A 19011-nucleotide genomic window follows, 5' to 3' on the forward strand; every position below is an offset into this window, starting at 1 on the left:
ACATCGCCTTGACACACGCCTCCGCATCCAGAGACAATAGTGTCACTATATGATTACCTGTGCGGTCACGCCCCCTTTCCACCTGAGTCCTACGAAGCAGCCTAAAGAATTCAACCCCAGCAGGACTCCGCCAACCGCTGTCAATGTGATTATTAGATGGGCCGGTAATCCAGTTGGTCCTGGTGCACACAAAACAACACAGATTGGGAACATTATTTTGATGCACGGTAACAGGAATTAAAGTAAAGTAGTCGGAGGAAGTAAAAAAAAGAGGGGTGATGATAAAGAAAACTGATTCATGCAGACAAACCACTCTCTCAATTGCTTTTATGATAAAAGACTAGCACAAGGAAGAAGGTATCATTTATGATCTGGTGCCATGACAACCGTTACTTCCAAAGAGCAAACATTAACCGCCTTGGAGGTGCATACATTAACATGATTTAGCCAAATGAAGCTAGCTGATGTGCAAATAGTAATTTCCAACTGCCCTTAAAAGCTTTTTTTTTCCCAGGGAGTTAGGATAATAGACTTACTTTGTGAGCCGGAGTCATCATCTGTTGGGACCTCATCTGGCTCTGGGTCTTCTGTAGAGAAGGGCCAACACAGAAAATAGCATCAGCAAACCCTGTCGGCCCACAAAAGCTAATGGAATTGTGTTAAGTGTCTAAAGCTTGACCCTCTAAATGTTGGACATTATAGGCCTACTCGTTATTGCCATATTTATTGTGAGTTATTTACTCATCTGCACCATTTACACTGTTTATTTTTCTCCTATTATTATATTCAGTTAATTATAATGTTTACAGTGTTTATCTTTCCTCGTATTCTTTTATTCAGATCAAATTTGTATTGCCTATATTTATGTATTTATGCTATTACCCTGCCCATACCTGTACCTCCCTCCCCCATGCTGCTATGATGCACAATGTCCCCAAGGGGATCAATAAAATAATATCTTATCGTATGACTTGTAACTGGAAATTAAGCTTTTTATAAGTCGCAGTCAAATCTAACTCGAAATGCAGGTACAGCAGCGTTAACAAATATTTCTAATGTACATTCCACAGCCTCTAAAATCATGTACTATTCAGTTTAGCCACCACACAACAATAATAATAAGTTTAATCCCACAATCACTGACAGCATTGTTGATGGGGCGGGGGGGGGGGGGGGGGGGGGGGGCGTTGGGGCACACCATACTACAACCATTTCCATTCAGACTTGAGGTCCTCAGAAATATGTGATATGTGCACAATAATATATAATTGTTAGACTAGAAGTCTTTATTTGTCATGCAGTTTTAACACACACACACGCAAGATGGGCGACCCACAGGAACACACACACATGCACTGAGTCGCAGATGAAATGTCTCTGCACTTTTCCCATCCCGTTGTCCTTCCCCCCATGGAGCAGATAGGGCGTCAACGTGAGCCGCGCCCCGGGGACCAATCCAAGTGCTCCTGTCCGTCTTCGTCAAGGACGCCACAGCGTTAGCGATCTGTTGTGCATGTTTTTCCATTGGGTTTATCTTATCGGGGGGGAAACCCTTGTAATATGTGCACAATAATAATTTGTGAGTGTGTGTGTTTAAAACCTTTGCGCTATGGGATAATGAATTATGTTCATCACGGAACACCTTTCTTTGATGCTGTACCGAGGCACAGTATAGGTGATGAATAACGATTGGCTGATATGCTGATAAAACAACATGACTGTCAATATCCACGCCCATACAGCCAGCAATCGGGATATGAGCAGCTCATAATCACTCCCGTGATAAGACTGAATAAAATAGAGAGACGGGCCAAAATGCAGTGGATGGAGGGTCTCGTCGTGGAGGTCTCCAGGGGCGAAGCTGCAAAATCTCCTGCACCACAGATTTACACACAGGTGTCAAGGTCTCCGACAGACCACCCCGGAGGAGATGGCAGCGGCGACTTCATCTGCCAGTGGAGTTGAAATCGAGTGCTTTAGCGGAGCATCGAGCGATGTGGTGTAAGCGTCTGTAAATATTTAATGTTAATAATAACAGTTTTTATTTTTCCACATTGACCGCATCGTGAAAGGCACACAATATTAGAACATCTATCATTATAGACAGAGGCCACTGATCCTAAATAAAACATTTTGATTCTATTACGGGTGGAGCCTATTCTATAAGGACTGTCACAACGTCAGTCAGTCTTTATTATGTTCTTTGTTTGCTGATAACTCTAGTCTCATTTCAGACCTGGACACTCTCTCTTGCATCACCTGCTGATTACATTCACCTGGCCTGCTCCACTCACACACACACACACACCTGCCCCTCATTAGCTAATCAGCCCCTTCAGTACTTAGACCTGTTCATTTCCCTTGCTTCAGCGTTTAGCTATTTTTGATTCATCCTGCATGTTTCTGCTATTGACCCTCCCTGTTGGATTATGGATTTCGGACTTCTCCTCCTGCCTGCCCCCTTATTGGATTTGTTTGCCACATCGACTGATATTCTGGTATTGACCCCTGCTTACTCTTACATCATTCCTGCCTGCTCCCTAACTGGATTTCTTTGCTACATGGACTGATATACTGGTATTGACCCCATGCATTACTCATTAAACAGTTTCTGCCTGCCACATCTGAATTGTCACCATGTCGTTGCTGTTGGGTTCTTGTCTGCCATACTGTGGGCCATTACAATGACGCACGCAAACACAACCACCAAACGGTCACGAGAGGCACTGGACTTCATCCACATTTATTCTCAGGTGCCGGTATCGCACAGCCAGAATGAACTCTTTAAACCCCTCCCTCCCCACACGGGTAACCGGTATCGAGCCACTTCTAACGAGGTTAAGTCCGAGGTCTGAATGGGTATTAAGTACACGCTACGTCCGCATTATGGAGTAGAATGGGAATAGTAGTGTGGTGCTGACGTCGTTCAGTGGGTGGAGCACGGCACTAACACTGCCAGGGTTGGTGTTCAATTCACACTGGGACCACCCATGCAAAGCATGAACAGGGGCATGCACAGACAATTTGGGAGGCAGGGGCTCAAGCGGGGGAGAGGGTGCATGTGGGGTACTTTCAAAATAGATGTAGTAGTAGTACACATTTCCGTCTTCATATTTGAAAGGAGCACATGCTATATCATGCAGAGCATGGCTATACATTCCCCAGTCCTTCAGGTTGACCTGGGGGGGGGGCTGCTCCACACTGACCCTCGGTGGTGATGGTGAGAACTGCGCCATTGTCAGCATAGTCACTCTCCCCCATGACATTGCGAGCGTTGACGGAGAAGTTGTAGGTGGTGGCGGGGGAGAGACCGGTGACAGTGTAGACGGGCGCTCTCGGTGGGAAGACGTCCACATACAGGAAGCTGGCAGACTGCGCCCAAAGGTATCTACAACGAGGCATGGGCGATCACTTCCAACGGCTCGTTAAAGACATCATCTTCACTTCTAAATGACTTATAGGTAGGATTTGTAATGCAGTCAAATGGCGAACTCCGGGCAAAAGAGCCCTGCTTGGCACTGCACTTTGTTTACATTATTTTATTTTGGTCCGATGTGTGGGTTTCAAAATCAGAAAGGTCTTTATTGCCAAGTATAGTTTGCACATACAAGGAATTTGATTTGGTCGTTTGGTGCGACATTAACACTTTGAGTGCCAACGACGAGATTTCTCGTTAGTTCATGCCAACCATTCAGTGCCAACGACAAGAGATCTTGTATTTTTATTTATTTATTAGCGATTTCCATTCATATTTCATCAATCTAGCCTCACGTTACCACTGGTCCGTCAAGTCAAGAGTTTTATTTGTCACGGCATACGAGTATACAATGAAATGCGGGTGGTCTTGCCCGCAACGATGTGCAAATACAATAGTAATAATATATAATAGAATCCAATAGAACGACATTGTGCAATAAAACAAGTAAACAGAGTAGGGCATATCGGTATATGTACATGAGTTATTTACAGAGCATGGTAGGACATGCTAGGTCCTGTGGTTAGCTACGGATGAGGCACTGGGTCTTTATGTACATGCTATATTATACAATCTCAAGTTATACTATACTATTCTTAAAGTGACCTTTCCTTTTGTAAAGTGGCCATAAGTGTGAGCGTGTGCAGCATGAGTGTGTGCTTGCTCATGTTAAAGTGGCTGCTAGTGTGTACAGTGTGTGTGTCGTGTGTGTGCTCATGTGTGCTTGTGTGTGGAGAGTTCAGTGTTCAGGGCTCTGATGGCCTGGGGGAAGAAGCTGAGCCGAAGTCTCTCTGTCCTAGTAGCTGGTGTTCGCAGGCGTCTGCCTGACCTCAGCAGCTTGAACAGGCTGTTATTGGGGTGGTGTGGGTCTTTCATTATTCTGCAGGCTCTGGATTTTCACCTCTTGTTGTATAGAACCTGCAGGGGTGGTAGTGCAATACCCGTGGTATGCTCGGCTGAGCGCACCACTCTCTGTAGGGCCTTCTTGTCCTGTGCCGTGCTGTTTCTATACCAGGCAGTGATGTTTCCAGTCAAGATGCTCTCTACAGCTCCGGAGTAGAAGGACTGGAGTATCTTCCCAGATACTCTGAACTTCCTTAACTGTCTCAGGTGGTAGAGGCTCTGCTTCGCCTTTTTTACGACTGAGTCTATGTGTGTTGACCATGTCAGGTCCTCTGAGATGTGGACCCCCAGGTACTTAAAGCTGCTCACCCTGTCCACGGTAGCCCCGTTTATCCTCAGTGGTGTGTGTGTCTCCTGCTGTCCTCTCCTATAATCCACGATCAGCTCCTTGGTTTTACCAATGTTCAGGAGTAGGCTGTTGTCCTGGCACCAGCGTTCCAGTACCTTAACCTCCTCCCGGTAGGCCTTCTCGTCGTTGTCCGAGATCAGCCCCACCACCACTGTGTCGTCCGCAAACTTCACTATGGAGTTGGAGCTGAACTTGGCCACACAGTCGTGTGTGTATAGTGAGTACAGCAGGGGGCTCAGAACACAGCCCTGGGGGGACCCGATGCTCAGGGTGATGGTGTTGGAGGTCTGTCCCCCCACCCTGACCGCCTGGGGCCTTTCGCTCAGAAAGTCCAGTATCCAGGCGCTCAGAGCGGAGCTCAGACCCAGCTCGATCAGCTTGTCCACCAGTCTGGTGGGGACTATGGTGTTGAACGCTGAGCTGTAGTCAATGAACAATAGTCTCACATAGCCAGCCCCCCTTCCGGCGGTCAAGGTGAGAGAGGGTGCTGTGCAGTACTTGGGAGACCGCATCATCAGTGGACCTGTTTGGCCTGTATGCAAATTGCATAGGGTCCATATCACTGGGGAGGGAGGCACAGATGTGATCCTTGACCAGCCTCTCGAAACATTTCATGGCCACAGAGGTGAGTGCCACCGGTCTGTAGTCATTGAGACATGTTGGGAAGGGTTTCTTTGGTACAGGGATGATGGTAGACATCTTGAAGCAGGCAGGGACCACTGATTCCGCCAGGGATCAATTAAATATGGCGGTGAACACAGGGGCTAGCTGGTTAGCACAGGACTTAAGTATGCGTCCTGTTATTCTGTTATTATTATGCGTGTGTGTGTGTGTGTGCTGATCAGGAAATGGATAATCGATTTTCAGCCCGCTTCTATAGCGTGCATAAGTACACATATACTATCGATAATCTAGCGTTTATTTGAAAACTATTCATAAATAGGCCGAAAAATTACAATGTTTTTGTGTATTCCAGTATATTCCAGTAAAGGGCGTTTATCACAGAATCTTTATTTTCTTCTGGAAATTTCATAAAACGAGCGTTTTTCAAAATGGTATAAAAACGGAAATGAACAGATTAAAAAAACAATCCGTTTCGACAATGTTGACTGCAAACAAGTCATTGATAAGCGACGGCCATATTAGACACATAGCCATAATTTAAGATATAGTTTATGCGTTCGCAAATATGAGAGCTCTATCATTGAAGTGGGTGGTGGCACGCAACGGGGTTCCGGGGCACCCGACCCGTGGCACTCAAAGTGTTAACAGACAGACAATTAAGGTAGAATAAAATGGAATATAAACTAAATTAAAATAAAAGTACAATATATAATTATAAAATAGGCCAGGGCTGTACAACTGTGCACGTGGTGTAGTCGAGTAGGGACAGGGGGAGGGGTTGCTATTGCTCAGACTCTGCCAAGAGCGGTCAGGAGAATTTCACAGTACGTCACTAAATGTAAAGTAAGTACAATACCAACTTGTACCCGGAGGTCGCAGTTTTTTTTTTACGGCACCACAGGTTAACGTGCCGTCTAAATATTTCACCTGATACGGAATCTCTGCTGCAAGCCGCCGTCAAAGCCGGGGATCCACTCCAGGGTGACTGAGTCGTGAGTGACACTGACCTTGTGGAACGAGGAGGGAGGGTCTGGGCGATCTGGGTGAATGAGAAGAGAGAGGAAAGTTATGGTAGAGATAAAAGTGGAGAATGGGATGGGGGGGGGGGGGGGGGGACGACGACGACGACGACGACGTGGTGTGAGTGATGTTGACGGGGAGTGGCAGTGAAATCCACAGCTACTCTTGTTAGGCAGACAGTGGCTCAGGAGGTAGGGCAGTCGTCTGGTGATTGGAAAGTTCCTGGTTCGAATCCCGCTCCTCCCCGGGCAGTGTGTTGGAAGTGTCCTTGAGCAAGACACTTAACCCTCGAATTGCTCCTGATGAGCAGGTCGGCACCTTGCCTGGTTGCCTCCGCCGTCGGTGTGTGAATGAATGGGTGAATGGGTGAATGTGACAAACAAACTTTAAAGGGCTCTGGATAAAAAAAAAAACGCTATATAAAAGCACCATTTACCATTTATTTTAATAATGCTATACTGTATGTATTCAAAAATCTGTTCTCACTTGCAAGGGTTGGTATGTGTAGCAATCCCCCGTGGGTACCTATAGTGACCCTCCCCCGTTCAAAGATGTATAGAGAAACATAAATACTATTATGTACAGTGCTCACTGGCAGAATTATTGTCCATTTGAGAACATTTTGCCGTGGTTCAATAAATCATCCTTTCTCTCGAATGCTTAATGCTGACGGCATCGTATCGTGTTTCCTATAAGTATTCCCCTCATGGCAAAAATGTTGATCAGTCAGCTAGCCTTTTAACTTAAAACAGTGAGGCTCATACCATGGTGGTGCAGTCAGTCTATTTAACCATGCTTTCATTCTTAGAAGGACGACAGCAGGTAGCCTATTGTTAAAACTCCCAACTCTGCTTTTCTTCCGTGGTCTGAATGACTGGGAACTTGAACACCACTATAGTGGGTTATTCCTCAAAACAGACTAGTTTTGAAATGTGTTTCATTCAACCAGGCTCTATGCGGTGAACGGTACACCTCTGTGATTATCGTCTAAAGATCAAAGGCCCCGAGTGTCGAACAGGACAGTGCATCAGTCAGGTAAGAGGTGGGATGGCTTATTTAGCATTTATACTAATGATATTGTCTCATCTTTGAGTAGCTGTCAAGTTCCTCTTAATGCGGATGACACGATTGTCTAATGTATTGCTGACTCTGTACAACTAGCCACGGAGAACCTGTAACTCACACTCACAAGGCTCTGCAAGATACGATTATTGCCCTCAAGCTTATACTTAATGCAAGCAAAACAAGATCCATGATGTTCTCCAGGGCTAGAGATATTGTTTACAATAAATTGCATATATCGACTGAATGGGTCGGACGGAATACAGAGTTACACAATAGAAATATCTTGGCATCTGGCTTGATGAGAAATTACCATTTAAATACCAGTAGACATATATATATATATACAGTAGACTATCATGCCAGTAAACTGCGGCAAGAAAATGGCTTCTTGTACAGGAACGGAACCACCAGGCCCCAGGAGTTCAAAACGTTTAATCCCTAGATTTTGATTTTGGGTAGTTCAAAACCAAAAAACAGGATTAGGATCACTTTGATATCCGATCAGATCAGGAAATCAAATCCAAGCTTTGATCTCGATCAAATCTTCAAAATGGGTAGTTCAAACCGACAACACAGGATTGGGATCAGTTTGATCCCAAAAAAACTGGATTATCTTGATCCCACCAGACGGGTGGATTTCCAGTGGATTACCAGAGCAAAATGTACTATACAATTTATTTAAAAATAAATGTCAATATTAGGGATGTCCCGATCGCCTTTTTTTGCTTCCGATCCGATCCCGATCATGTGATTTTAAATATCTATCGATCCGATCGTTTCCGATCCGATCTTTCACATTAGTAATCAATTTTGACGCATTTTTGTCAAACTGGCAGAGCGAGACAAGCCCATCTGTTGCCTATAGTCCGGGGCGCGAGCGCGGAGGCTTTTGTTATTACATTCACCCTGAGAAATGTGCTTCTGCTTCATATGAGAAATATTAAAAGTTTCAATATATGTTTGCACATTAGTATACATTCAGTGTTCGACTTACGTAATGGTCCATTCTGGTCTGAAACGCCGACGATAATCCTCAGTCACGTTATCCTCCAGGTGAAAAGTTAGTCTGAAAACTTCGCCTCCAGCCTGTCCTCCTTGCAAACATTGCAACTGGCTTGACTTTCTATTTTAAAATGCTTAGTTCCAAACCTCTGACATTAAGTCTAGCTGCTCAAGTCAGTGGATATTAACCGTGTTTCGGGAGCGACGTGTTGTACTGTTGTTGTGATGTGGAGCGTGTAGCCGGTCTAAATAAAAGGGGATGTGTTTGTTGCAACGGTGTAAATTAAAGGGGAATGTGTTTGTTGTGGACAATTATTCTGCTCTGTGTGACAATAAATACATTAATGATGATATATTATATGTAATTTAAAACCAAAACTAAGGCCTCCGTATGAGTTTAAGACATGGACATGGTCATGTTTGTTGAATAAAATTTTTCTTTTTTTGACTGCCGATTTTTATTATTATTTTTTCCCGATCGCCGATCCTCTGAAAAGCACGTGATCGACGCCGATCCCGATCACGTGATCGGATCGGGACATCCCTAGTCAATATAAATAAGATGGCAAAGTTTGTTAACTGAAATAATACAACATTTTAGCCTTCATGGCAAATCAATAAAAAATGTTATCTTTTGGTCACATTTGTGGTGGCCTATTTTGTTTTCAACCAAATGCTGATGACATAAATGTTTATGCTCATAAAAGTATCACAACAAAGATTGTCAATCATAAATGTAATTTAGATTAAAAAATAAATATCTAAATAATTTTTTTTTCTTTTAAAGTCCATCATCTGTCATCACTCATCACCTTCAGCAAACTGAAACCTCACATGGAATTCAGCCCCTCAAAGCACGCCTGGATGATCAGCTGCCTTTGAATGAATGTTTTTTTGTTGTTACCCTAGTGGGAGTATTTAATTTTTTTTTCAATTCCATTGTGATTTTATGTCCTTTATGTATTTAACAATATAATTAGACATTATAGATGTCTCTGCAATGTGGTCCTTGTCATCCTTTTTTTTCATATCCACTAGATGGAGATCGGTAGGATTAAAGCACTGATATTCAGGATCTAGTAATCTTGAAAAGTCTGAATCTGGATCAGGTTGACCCTATCCTGGATTGCTTTGAAATACCAGGACAAAATCTGGCCGATTTGTCTGATCCTGCACAAAAAATGGGATTTAAAAATCTGATCGGATCAGATAGGGATTAAAAGTTTTGAACTCCTGGGCCCTGATGATTAGCAGAAAGAGGGTCGTTGAAGCAGTCTGTCTTGGATTATGGAGATGTGATTTATAGACATGCTACTGCTTCTGTTCTTAAAGGAACACGCCAACATTTTGGGAAATTAGCTTATCGTCTTCTCCAGAGAGAGACAAGAAGATAGATACCAGTTTCCTCTCTGTGTGTTCAGTAGAAAGCTATCTGGCTGCACATTAGCCTAGCTTAGCACAATGAATGGAAGCGGACAGTGCCGGTTAGCAGTGTGCGAACCATACCATGGTCTTCGGGAGCTCATTATTTTTCTTTCGGGGGGGGGGGGGGGGGGGGGGGGGGGGGGGGGGCTGTGACGCTTGCTGACATAGGCTATAGGTATGAGTAACGTTACAGAACCACACATAGTCCACACCACACAGGTGTCTGCATGCATGATGAAGACGCACATATTGAAATACACATGCTCAGATTAACCTTCGACATTATCTGACTTGAATACCTGTATTTTCTTTTTTTTAACGGCGGGTGAATTTGTGCCTGCAGGCTGCAGCGCCACCACGCTCCGAATGGTAAACGCAAGAATAGCATGCATGTTGCATGCATATTACGAGTAGGGTATATCTGCAGTGCCGCAACCCCATAGATTTATGCTATTGTCTATTACGGTGAATTAGTGCGCAAATCATTAATCATAAAGATAAGATAAGATAAGATATTCCTTTATTGATCCCCTTGGGGAAATTCAGGCATCATAGCAGCATGGGGGGGGGGGGGTGGGTACAGGTAGTAAAAAACAACACAGGCAGTGTAAACAATTAGGTCAATTTGGTCAATATAATTTACTATCTAACTAGCTGAAGAAAATATTCACATTATTCACAGTGTCACATAAGGTGCAGTATGCATAAGGTAGTGTTATAATTTACTATCTACTGAGTATACATTATTCACAGTATCACAGTATCCACTGAAATATACATTATTCACAGTATCACAGTATCACAGTATCACAGTATCCACATAAGGTGCAGTAAGCCTAAGGTAGTGTAGGTTGTCCTCCTTGGGTTCCTATAAGTCCCAGGTCAATGTCTGGTAGCAGTCGCTGCCCCCTGTTGTGGAGCCTGGAGGCTGCTAGTCGCTGCCCACTGCCCACATCAAAATAGCCTAATTGTATTATTATACACGATGATGACGATACAGAAAATTACAGAAAAATGAGAAATGCATGGCAAAAATAGCATTTATTGTCAGTATTTTAGATACCCCCCAAAAATTCACAAATCATGTTTTCAGGGGGGCTGATGTCTCATATAGGGGAGCCATGGCTCCCCCAGCTCCCCCATGGTTCGCACCCTGCCGGTTAGCCTTCGGGAGAGGTGTTAGTTGGACAATGCCTAGGCTAACCGGCACTGTCCGCTTCCATTCATTGTGCTAAGCTAGGCTAATGTGCCAGATAGCCCTTGGATTCTGTACATCACTCAGCCCTCACATTTATCACCGGTGATGGTTATAGCACTCACCATTGTATCCTGTACAATAAGGTTGTGTGGTCCTCTCTGGCAGAGAGACATTGTTGGAGATCTTCCCCCTTACAGTATATCACTTCATTATTGGACTGGTCCTCGGGATCCTATCATACTCGCTCCAGTGAGTGGCTTGACACTTCAAACCCCCAGAGTTCACACTGAACTTGGGTCTGCTTTTCTCTCCTGTGCCCCAGACACGTGGATAGTCTTGCAATGTGCATAAAAACTCAATACTTTAGTATCCCTTGGACAGTTTAAATCTTTAACAATCAACCATTTCACCCCAATCGGCGGTTGTTTCTAATTGTTTTATCGACTGACTTGCGTGTTCTTTTTTCTTCTGTATTTCTCAACATCATCTGAAATGATGGTTGAACTCTCAGTGATTTTCAAGACAAAATAAAGGTTGAATGAATGAATAGATGGATTTTCTCCTATGTATGTGGCTCAGTTTGCAGAGTAAATAATTCCCGCCATCAGCTCCACTCATAAGATTCCAGGGCATAGGGTTCAGCCTTATTTTGGGTCTCTAGCTTTCTCAACCCCCCCCCCCCCCCCAAAAAAAAAGATAATGCAGGCTTGCATCGGTCCCTCCTTTTCTCTCCGGCTCTACGATGATAAGGAAGCATATAAAATGTATTATCACTGCGTCAGATTAATTATGAATATTCACGGTACTAAAATAAAACGAGTGGGGGAAAAACAGGCGGAATATTGGATTGTATTTCACACCTTTTATGGTAAACATTAAACGTGTCCAATGGCCGCCGCGAGGCTCGCTGAGAGCGCCGGTGACGGCATCGGTCGAGGAGGAGGAGGTGGAGTGAGAGGACACAGCGGTAGCTTGAGGGCGACTCGGCCCGAGCTCGCGTGGGAAACGCGTATCGCTGCGGCACTATCAGAGAGCGGAGAACAGCACCGCTGTAGGCACGGTGATAAGGCAGAGATATGGCAACGGAACGGGCCCCCTGAAGGGGTGAACAGGCAGAAGGGCCGACTCTCTCTCTCTCTCTCCTACAGTGAATTCTACACGCTGGAGGGCCCTCCCACGCTACTGGAACGGTGCTGGAAACGACTTCTTGGACAAGGCCGCAGACGCAATTATTTCGATATATCGGAGCCAAAGGGAAGCTTTTCAGTCTGCCGCCTCGTGCTGTGATGCGCAGCATCCTTATGCGTTTTGTGTGGATCTAACCCTTGACCTTGAACGTTTTCTATCCCCCATTATGCATATATGGAGTTCAACAAACAGTTATACACACACAGAGCCGGATACGTACTGGTACTGACAAGCTGGATGTCCAGAGTGTCCTGTCCTAGGGTGTTTAGCGCGGTGCAGGTGAAGACTGCGTAGTCCAACGCTGCGCTCACGTTCACCACTCTGATGGTACCAGTGTGGAACGATCCCTCTCGCACCACCTGCTCCTCGTACCTACAGCACACGCACCCACCCACCCACGCACGCAAGCAGATACACCCACGCATACAGTATACACACATTTAATTTAATTTCAAACCTTTATTTAAACTCGAAAGGCAACTGAGGTTTCCCCTCATTTACAGTCACGTCGAGTGTACACACAGAAATAAGCATTGCAGTAAAAGAAAGGGCATATCAAATCACACAGCATATAACATCATAACAATAAGACACGGCAAAAGGCAAGGAAAACAAACCAACTAAAACACAAACAACTTGATTGACAAAGGTTGGAGATCAAGGTTTTAAACTCTGCAACAGAGGGGATAATTCCAAGTGTTTATTCCATGAGTTTGGAATTTCTATCAAAATGCAGAAATGCCCCGTCACTAGTAGGACAGGTTCCATAGGTTCCAAAATTCCACTCCAATAAGGATGTAGTATAAGGAGGTAGCTTACCAATAAGGGCCTTAAAAATGTACAAATACCAGTGTTTGTACACATACTATGTGTTCATGTATGTATATATGTACTACGGTCTGTGGGAGCTCCCCTGAAATGTCGTTGTATACTGTGCAATGACAATTAAAAGTCTATTCTATTCTATACACATTTGAGCTTTTGACATTAGGGAAGCTAGATCTCTAAATATAAAAATAAACAAGCTAAAACGTACCTCTTCACCATAGCCTTTTAATACACTCCGCTGTTGATTGTACTGTAGCACAATTTTACTCTGTCCATTCTATTTTATTGCACTGCACTAAACCCTGAGAGGGAGGTTTGCCCTGAGTGGGAGGTTCGAAGGGTCAAAGTGGGTATCAAACAGGAGGGAAGACTGTCAGGTTTTAAACTGTGGATACCAAACAGAGAAGGTAAAGACGACTTTAAACTCTTAAACAGTAATCCAGAACTATTTTATTGCGCTGTAAAAAACTGATTTTTATATGTGTTTATATGTTATATTTTTTATGTCTATTCTATTCTACTACTTATTGCACTGCACTATTGCACTATTTTACTCTGTCTATTCTATCTTACTCTTTTTATTACTGTCTATTTTTAAACCATAAACAAGGTGGCCTGTTGGGATGTTAGATCCTCATGTGAAAAACTGTGATTTTATATGTCTGCACTTTATGTGCTCATTTTTATGCCTGTCTTTTTTTCTGTTGTGAAGCACTTTGAGTTGCAATTTCTGTATGAAAGGTGCTATACAAATAAAGTGTATTATTATTATTTGCACACACACACACACACACACACGCACACATGTGCACACAGAAAGACGTAGAGATAAAACGTGAGCAGGCAGACAGCAGGGACTGTGATGTCCTACAGATGTGCGCTAAGTCACCCAATTTCACACATCAAAGAAGCATTAAACCGGTATTTGCATAGTGGAAAGCGAAGTAGAAAATGTACTAGAGATCTGGATTTGAATGGTGAAATAACAGGGTGGATACATACAGTATAAACGAAATCAGAGCCTGATCTAATTGTGAGGCATCATCAATATGTAACCACATGCTCACAGTATAGCATGGAGGTTTCTGCATCGTTAGTCATGCCTGCCTTAAGCGCAATGCAGGGGAGACTTGTGAAATGTGAAGGGAAAAGGATATCTATGCTCAGTCAGTCACTCACTCAGTCACTCAGTCACTCAGTCACTCATTCACTCATTCACTCACTCACTCACTCACTCACTCACTCACTCACTCACTCACTCACTCACTCACTCACTCACTCACTCACTCGACGGGCGACAGTGGCTCAGGGGGTAGAGCAGTTGTCTGGTAATTGGAAGGTTCCCGGTTCGATTCCCTATCCTCCCGGGCAGGGTATCCTTGAGCCCTAACCCCTAAATTGCTCCTGATGAACAGGTTGGCACCTTGCACGGTCGCCTCCGCCATCGGTGTGTGAATGTGTGAGTGAATGGGTGAGTGTGAGGAACAAAATTGTAAAGCGCTTTGGATATTTTTTTTGACAAATCCCAATCAACCATTGTGTTGAAAATGGCCCTAAAGTATCTATCTATCCATCTATCCATCTATCCATCTATCCATCTATCCATCTATCCATCTATCCATCTATCCATCTATCTATCAATCAGCACCATTTACTCACTCACTCACTCCTGTTCTGACCTGGGGTTGGCGAAATCCATGGGCACGCCGTTTCTTGCCCATGAGAAGTGGACCCGGGGGATGCCCTCGGCCTGGCAGACCAGCTCCACGGTGGTGCTCCCGTCCCCCCTGCTCGCCACCTTCCTCCACTGGGCTCCCTTCTGAAGCTCTGGCTCGACTAGACGAGACAGGACCGGCGCATCGTTAATCCACGCACGAACAGACACACTCTACACAGAGCGGCACACGCATGTGTAAGTTATACGCATAGACGGATACACAAACAAACACGCACATGCATATGCAAGCGCTCACAAAAACGCACGAGTGGGTGAAATAAAGGCAAATGGTATTTGTAAGACACAGTATGTGCTCTTCTCTATGCTTTTTAGCTTTTTTTAAACTTTGAAGATGCCCATTTGAAAAGTGAGTAACACTATCAATACAATAATTTTTACACCAAAACCAAATATGTATTTAAAAAATAAGCCCCCACCTCTTGAAAATCTAAACATAACATAAAAAACTAGTTTTCTGGCTATTCCGCTATATTTGTACGGCCTCACTAGTCTAGTAATACCAGTGTATAAAGACTTTAAAGGTCCCATGCATTGCTATTCCTTGCACTATTTGAGCAACTTTACACAATTCCTGTGAGTCTATGGAACACATCTGTAAATATCTTTTTTTTAATTGATTCTTTTATATTTTTAATCAAGTACTCAAAAGCAAACATTTTCGACCTCATGATTTCATGCTGTTTGTGCTGGGCTCCGCCCATAAGCGATTTGAGTGACAGTCACCCACACAGTCTGCGACTGGCAGACAGAGAGAGAGATAGAGATTGATGGGGATACTAATTAATTTCGCCGCAGGGGGGCATAATCCCACGGGACAATGCATTGGTAACTTGTTTCAAATGACAATATATACCTCTGTGAATATTATTGCATGGATTGGAATACGAGCGTGCGCAAAGATATTTTGACAGTGATATGGAGTGCTCCCGAGGTCCCTCTCTCTCTCTCTCTACCAGGGAGAAGCCCTGCGCGTCAGGTTGTGTGTAAAATGCGTGTGTTTGTTTCCCCAACAGAAGCTCCTCCTCTCTCTCTCTCTCTCTCTCTCTCTCTCTCACCCTCTCTATCGCTCTCTATCTCTCTCTCTCGCTCGCTTGTTCTCTGCCTCGCTTCACTTTGAGGAAGTGAAGGTATTTCCACTCGCTCTGCTGTTGAGGGGGCGGAGATATGCAAATCAGTATCTTATTCACGTCAGCAATACCGTCAAATCAGAACGGCTTAGTTGAGTGAGGGAAGATCTCGTGAACTCAAGACTAGACTGATGAGTCAATATGATAATTAACGACACAGACCACATTGATATAATCCCCCATTGCTAGGAAACAATGCTAAACACTGGAAAAGGCCATTTATAATGCATGGGACCTTTAAATTAATTTGTAATACTTTAACAATAACATTTCTATTACAAATGTAAACATTCATTGTTCATTATTATTATTATTATTATTCAGTCATAGGATGCCAGCCTGTTAGGCTCATGCAGCCAGACGCCCCCCCCCCCCCCCCCCAGCGCGGCGACCTCACTCACAGTGTACCACCAGCTGCACCTCCACGCTGGCAGGGGGCGCTATGCCGTTGTCCGCGGTGCACCAGTAGCGTCCAGCATGGGCCCGAGTCACGTCGTGGATGGTCAGCAGCCCAGACTCCTCCTGCTGGGTCTCCTCTCCCTCCTCCATCTCTCCCTCCCCCTTGAGGAACACAGAAAGAGGTGGAATGAGAGGAGGAGGAGGAGGAGGACAGCGGCCATAACTCCCACACAGAACCTCTCCTCCCCTACGGCGAGAGAGCCGTTGGGGTGGGGGGGTGGGGGGAGTGAGCGATGCCTTCTAAGCGGAGTGGCGAGTGAGTAAAGACAGGAAGAAAGTGAGTGAGAATGGAGTAGGGGGGCAGGGTAGGGAGGGGAGATCCGGGACAAAGAAAGATAATGCCAAGGATTGGGGAGCCAGAATAGAGAGCACAGCCGGGGGGGGGGGGGGGGGGGGGGGAGAGAGAAGAGCAGTAGATACAGAGACCACGCCAGGTTGACAAATGTGCCCTTTAGTCGTGCGGCCGTAATGAAAGCTATTTTTCTGGATTTGAGCCGAATGTGGAGCAGGGAGAGGTGGGGGCGGAGGGATGGTTGGAGCCGGTGAAATATGGTGCATCTGTGCATTTAGAAGGAGGGAGTGATGAACGGCAAGAAAGGGTAGAATAATAGAAAGGAAGCCAGATAAAGAAAATAAAACACTTGGGTGTGTGTGTGTGTGTGTGTGTGTTTGTGTGTGTGTGTGTGTCCCTGCACAGCCCGATCTAGCTTCAAATAGGTAAATAAAGTAATCTACCATGGGAACAAGGTACTTAATGTATGTTATGTTATAGCCATACATAATATATTTACGTTTTGTATCGGCGAAAGTCCCAACAAAAACAGTGCAACTGGAAGTAGAACTAACAATGTTTAGGGGGGCATGCACTCACCACTAGAATAAAACACCCACCCTGATACAAACACAGCAATACTGATGATTGATAGCCTCGCCTCGCCCCAACCCTAACCCCAAACCTAACCACGCTGTTACCTTAAACTAACTATAACCTTAACCCTAACCCTAACCCTAACTTTCTATCTCAACATTAAAATTAACCATCATCATAGTATTGCTGTGTTTGTATCAGGGTGGGTGTCACTGTCTTGGTCTAGTGGTGAGAGCACTCACCCCCCACCCCAGTTAGTTTCACTCCTGGTTGTGGTGTTATCGTAATATCTAATAGAGCTTTCTGATCATATAATCTACTCTACTGCGTTGTGTTCTGTTGGCTCTATGTCGTATTACCAAAACCTATGTAGCACGACGGAGGAAAAATAATCAATGATTGTTATTGTTATTGTTATTGATGGTTATTATTTCTCAAATGGTGGGTTTATTCAAATCCACAAAGTATACAAAAATGTTCTGTTTCAATAAATGAAGTTGTCTGAACACAAGTTAGGAAGTACTATGCCACGACCACTTGTGTCCAGTCTAATAAAAAGTAGTTAAAAGTAACAATCTTCAATGGAGCTTTGGTTGTTGCGTCTCGTTGGTTGTTGATTCTCGTTTCCAAGGAGACAAAGGAATATTTGTTCTCGTCCTCAGCGTCTTCAAGCAGGTCCTTCCTCCGTTTGGCGGTGCATAACAGATCTTCAAGAGCTTCCTTTTCTGTCTGGTCCGTGCAGACCCTCTTAAAGGCTAAAGCCCGCCCCTGAGCGAACGTCGACCGGGTTCGTCAGGGGGCGGACCTCTTAGTTCTGATTGGCTAAAGCTCACAGCGGCCATTTTGGATTAGGGTCGGCGGCCATCTTGATTCTTAAAGGGGCAAGGCACTCTATTTTTAAGGAAAAGAGTTACCTTTCTAAAGTTTAACGTTTAAAGGTACAGTATTAGATTTTACTAACTGAAGAATTAGCGATTAGTTATTAATTGACTGAGTTAGTTCAAGTCTTTTCCTGAATTCTGTGGCTTTCTAAATACCTCATTTTGATTATAGGATCTTCAAATGATTATCTATTTTAGTCTATTTGGTTTTAAGACAAACTGTTGCATTTATAAATATTCTTTAACCTTATCTTTGAAGTTAGATTAATTTTCTAAGTACATTACACATATTTTGCCACCTTAATTACTTAGTTATTAGTAGTCTATTAGTCTATTTTAAACTATTTCACTGGCTTAATTAGACTTTGCAATGATGTATAAGTGTCTGGTTTAATCTCATCTTAATCAATACACTATTTTATAACTATTGAGACTAGTTTTCCTACTGAATTACTATTAGTTTTGGTGGTGGTTACACACTTATAAATCAAATGGTATTCCTCTGTGTCAGACAAACAGAGTTTCCCACACAACTGGCATCCTGCCTCCTAATCATGTCAGACCAGATGGCTAGGGCCCCCAAAATAGTTTGAGGGGGGGGTTCTACTCAACAGTTGGGTATCATCTCCTACAACCTATTGTTCTATTCAGCTCGGTCAACAAACCACTCTATTCAAATGCTAACTTTAGCCAACTAACAGCCCAGTTTTTATTATTTTACTTGTTCCAACGTGGAGGAGAGGAGAAGACTGTATTTACTTTGTCCCAAGGCCTATTTACAGTTGCGGGGGCAAGAGACGTGACTGTAATTAAATCACTCTTTTCAGTCCTATGTGCAAATTAAGGGCGGTGTCATTTTGT

General features: G+C 44.0%; 1 protein-coding gene across 1 annotated transcript in view; it reads right to left on the bottom strand.

Moving 5' to 3' along the window:
- nphs1 (NPHS1 adhesion molecule, nephrin) overlaps nt 1-19011 on the bottom strand; it is a gene marked incomplete at its 3' end in the record, with an annotated part of 212975 nt that overhangs the window by 25790 nt on the left and 168174 nt on the right. Inside the window, exons 17-22 of the mRNA XM_084336716.1 lie at nt 16344-16503; nt 14757-14913; nt 12470-12621; nt 6279-6390; nt 3207-3388; nt 537-587 (exon numbers count right to left, since the gene is read on the bottom strand). Of these exons, the coding sequence (XP_084192842.1) occupies nt 537-587; nt 3207-3388; nt 6279-6390; nt 12470-12621; nt 14757-14913; nt 16344-16503 (814 nt within the window). The remainder of the gene's footprint in view (nt 1-536; nt 588-3206; nt 3389-6278; nt 6391-12469; nt 12622-14756; nt 14914-16343; nt 16504-19011) is intronic.

The sequence above is a fragment of the Notolepis coatsorum genome (assembly GCF_963971535.1).
Source record: "Notolepis coatsorum genome assembly, chromosome: 19".
In the NCBI taxonomy this organism is placed as follows: domain Eukaryota; kingdom Metazoa; phylum Chordata; class Actinopteri; order Aulopiformes; family Paralepididae; genus Notolepis; species Notolepis coatsorum.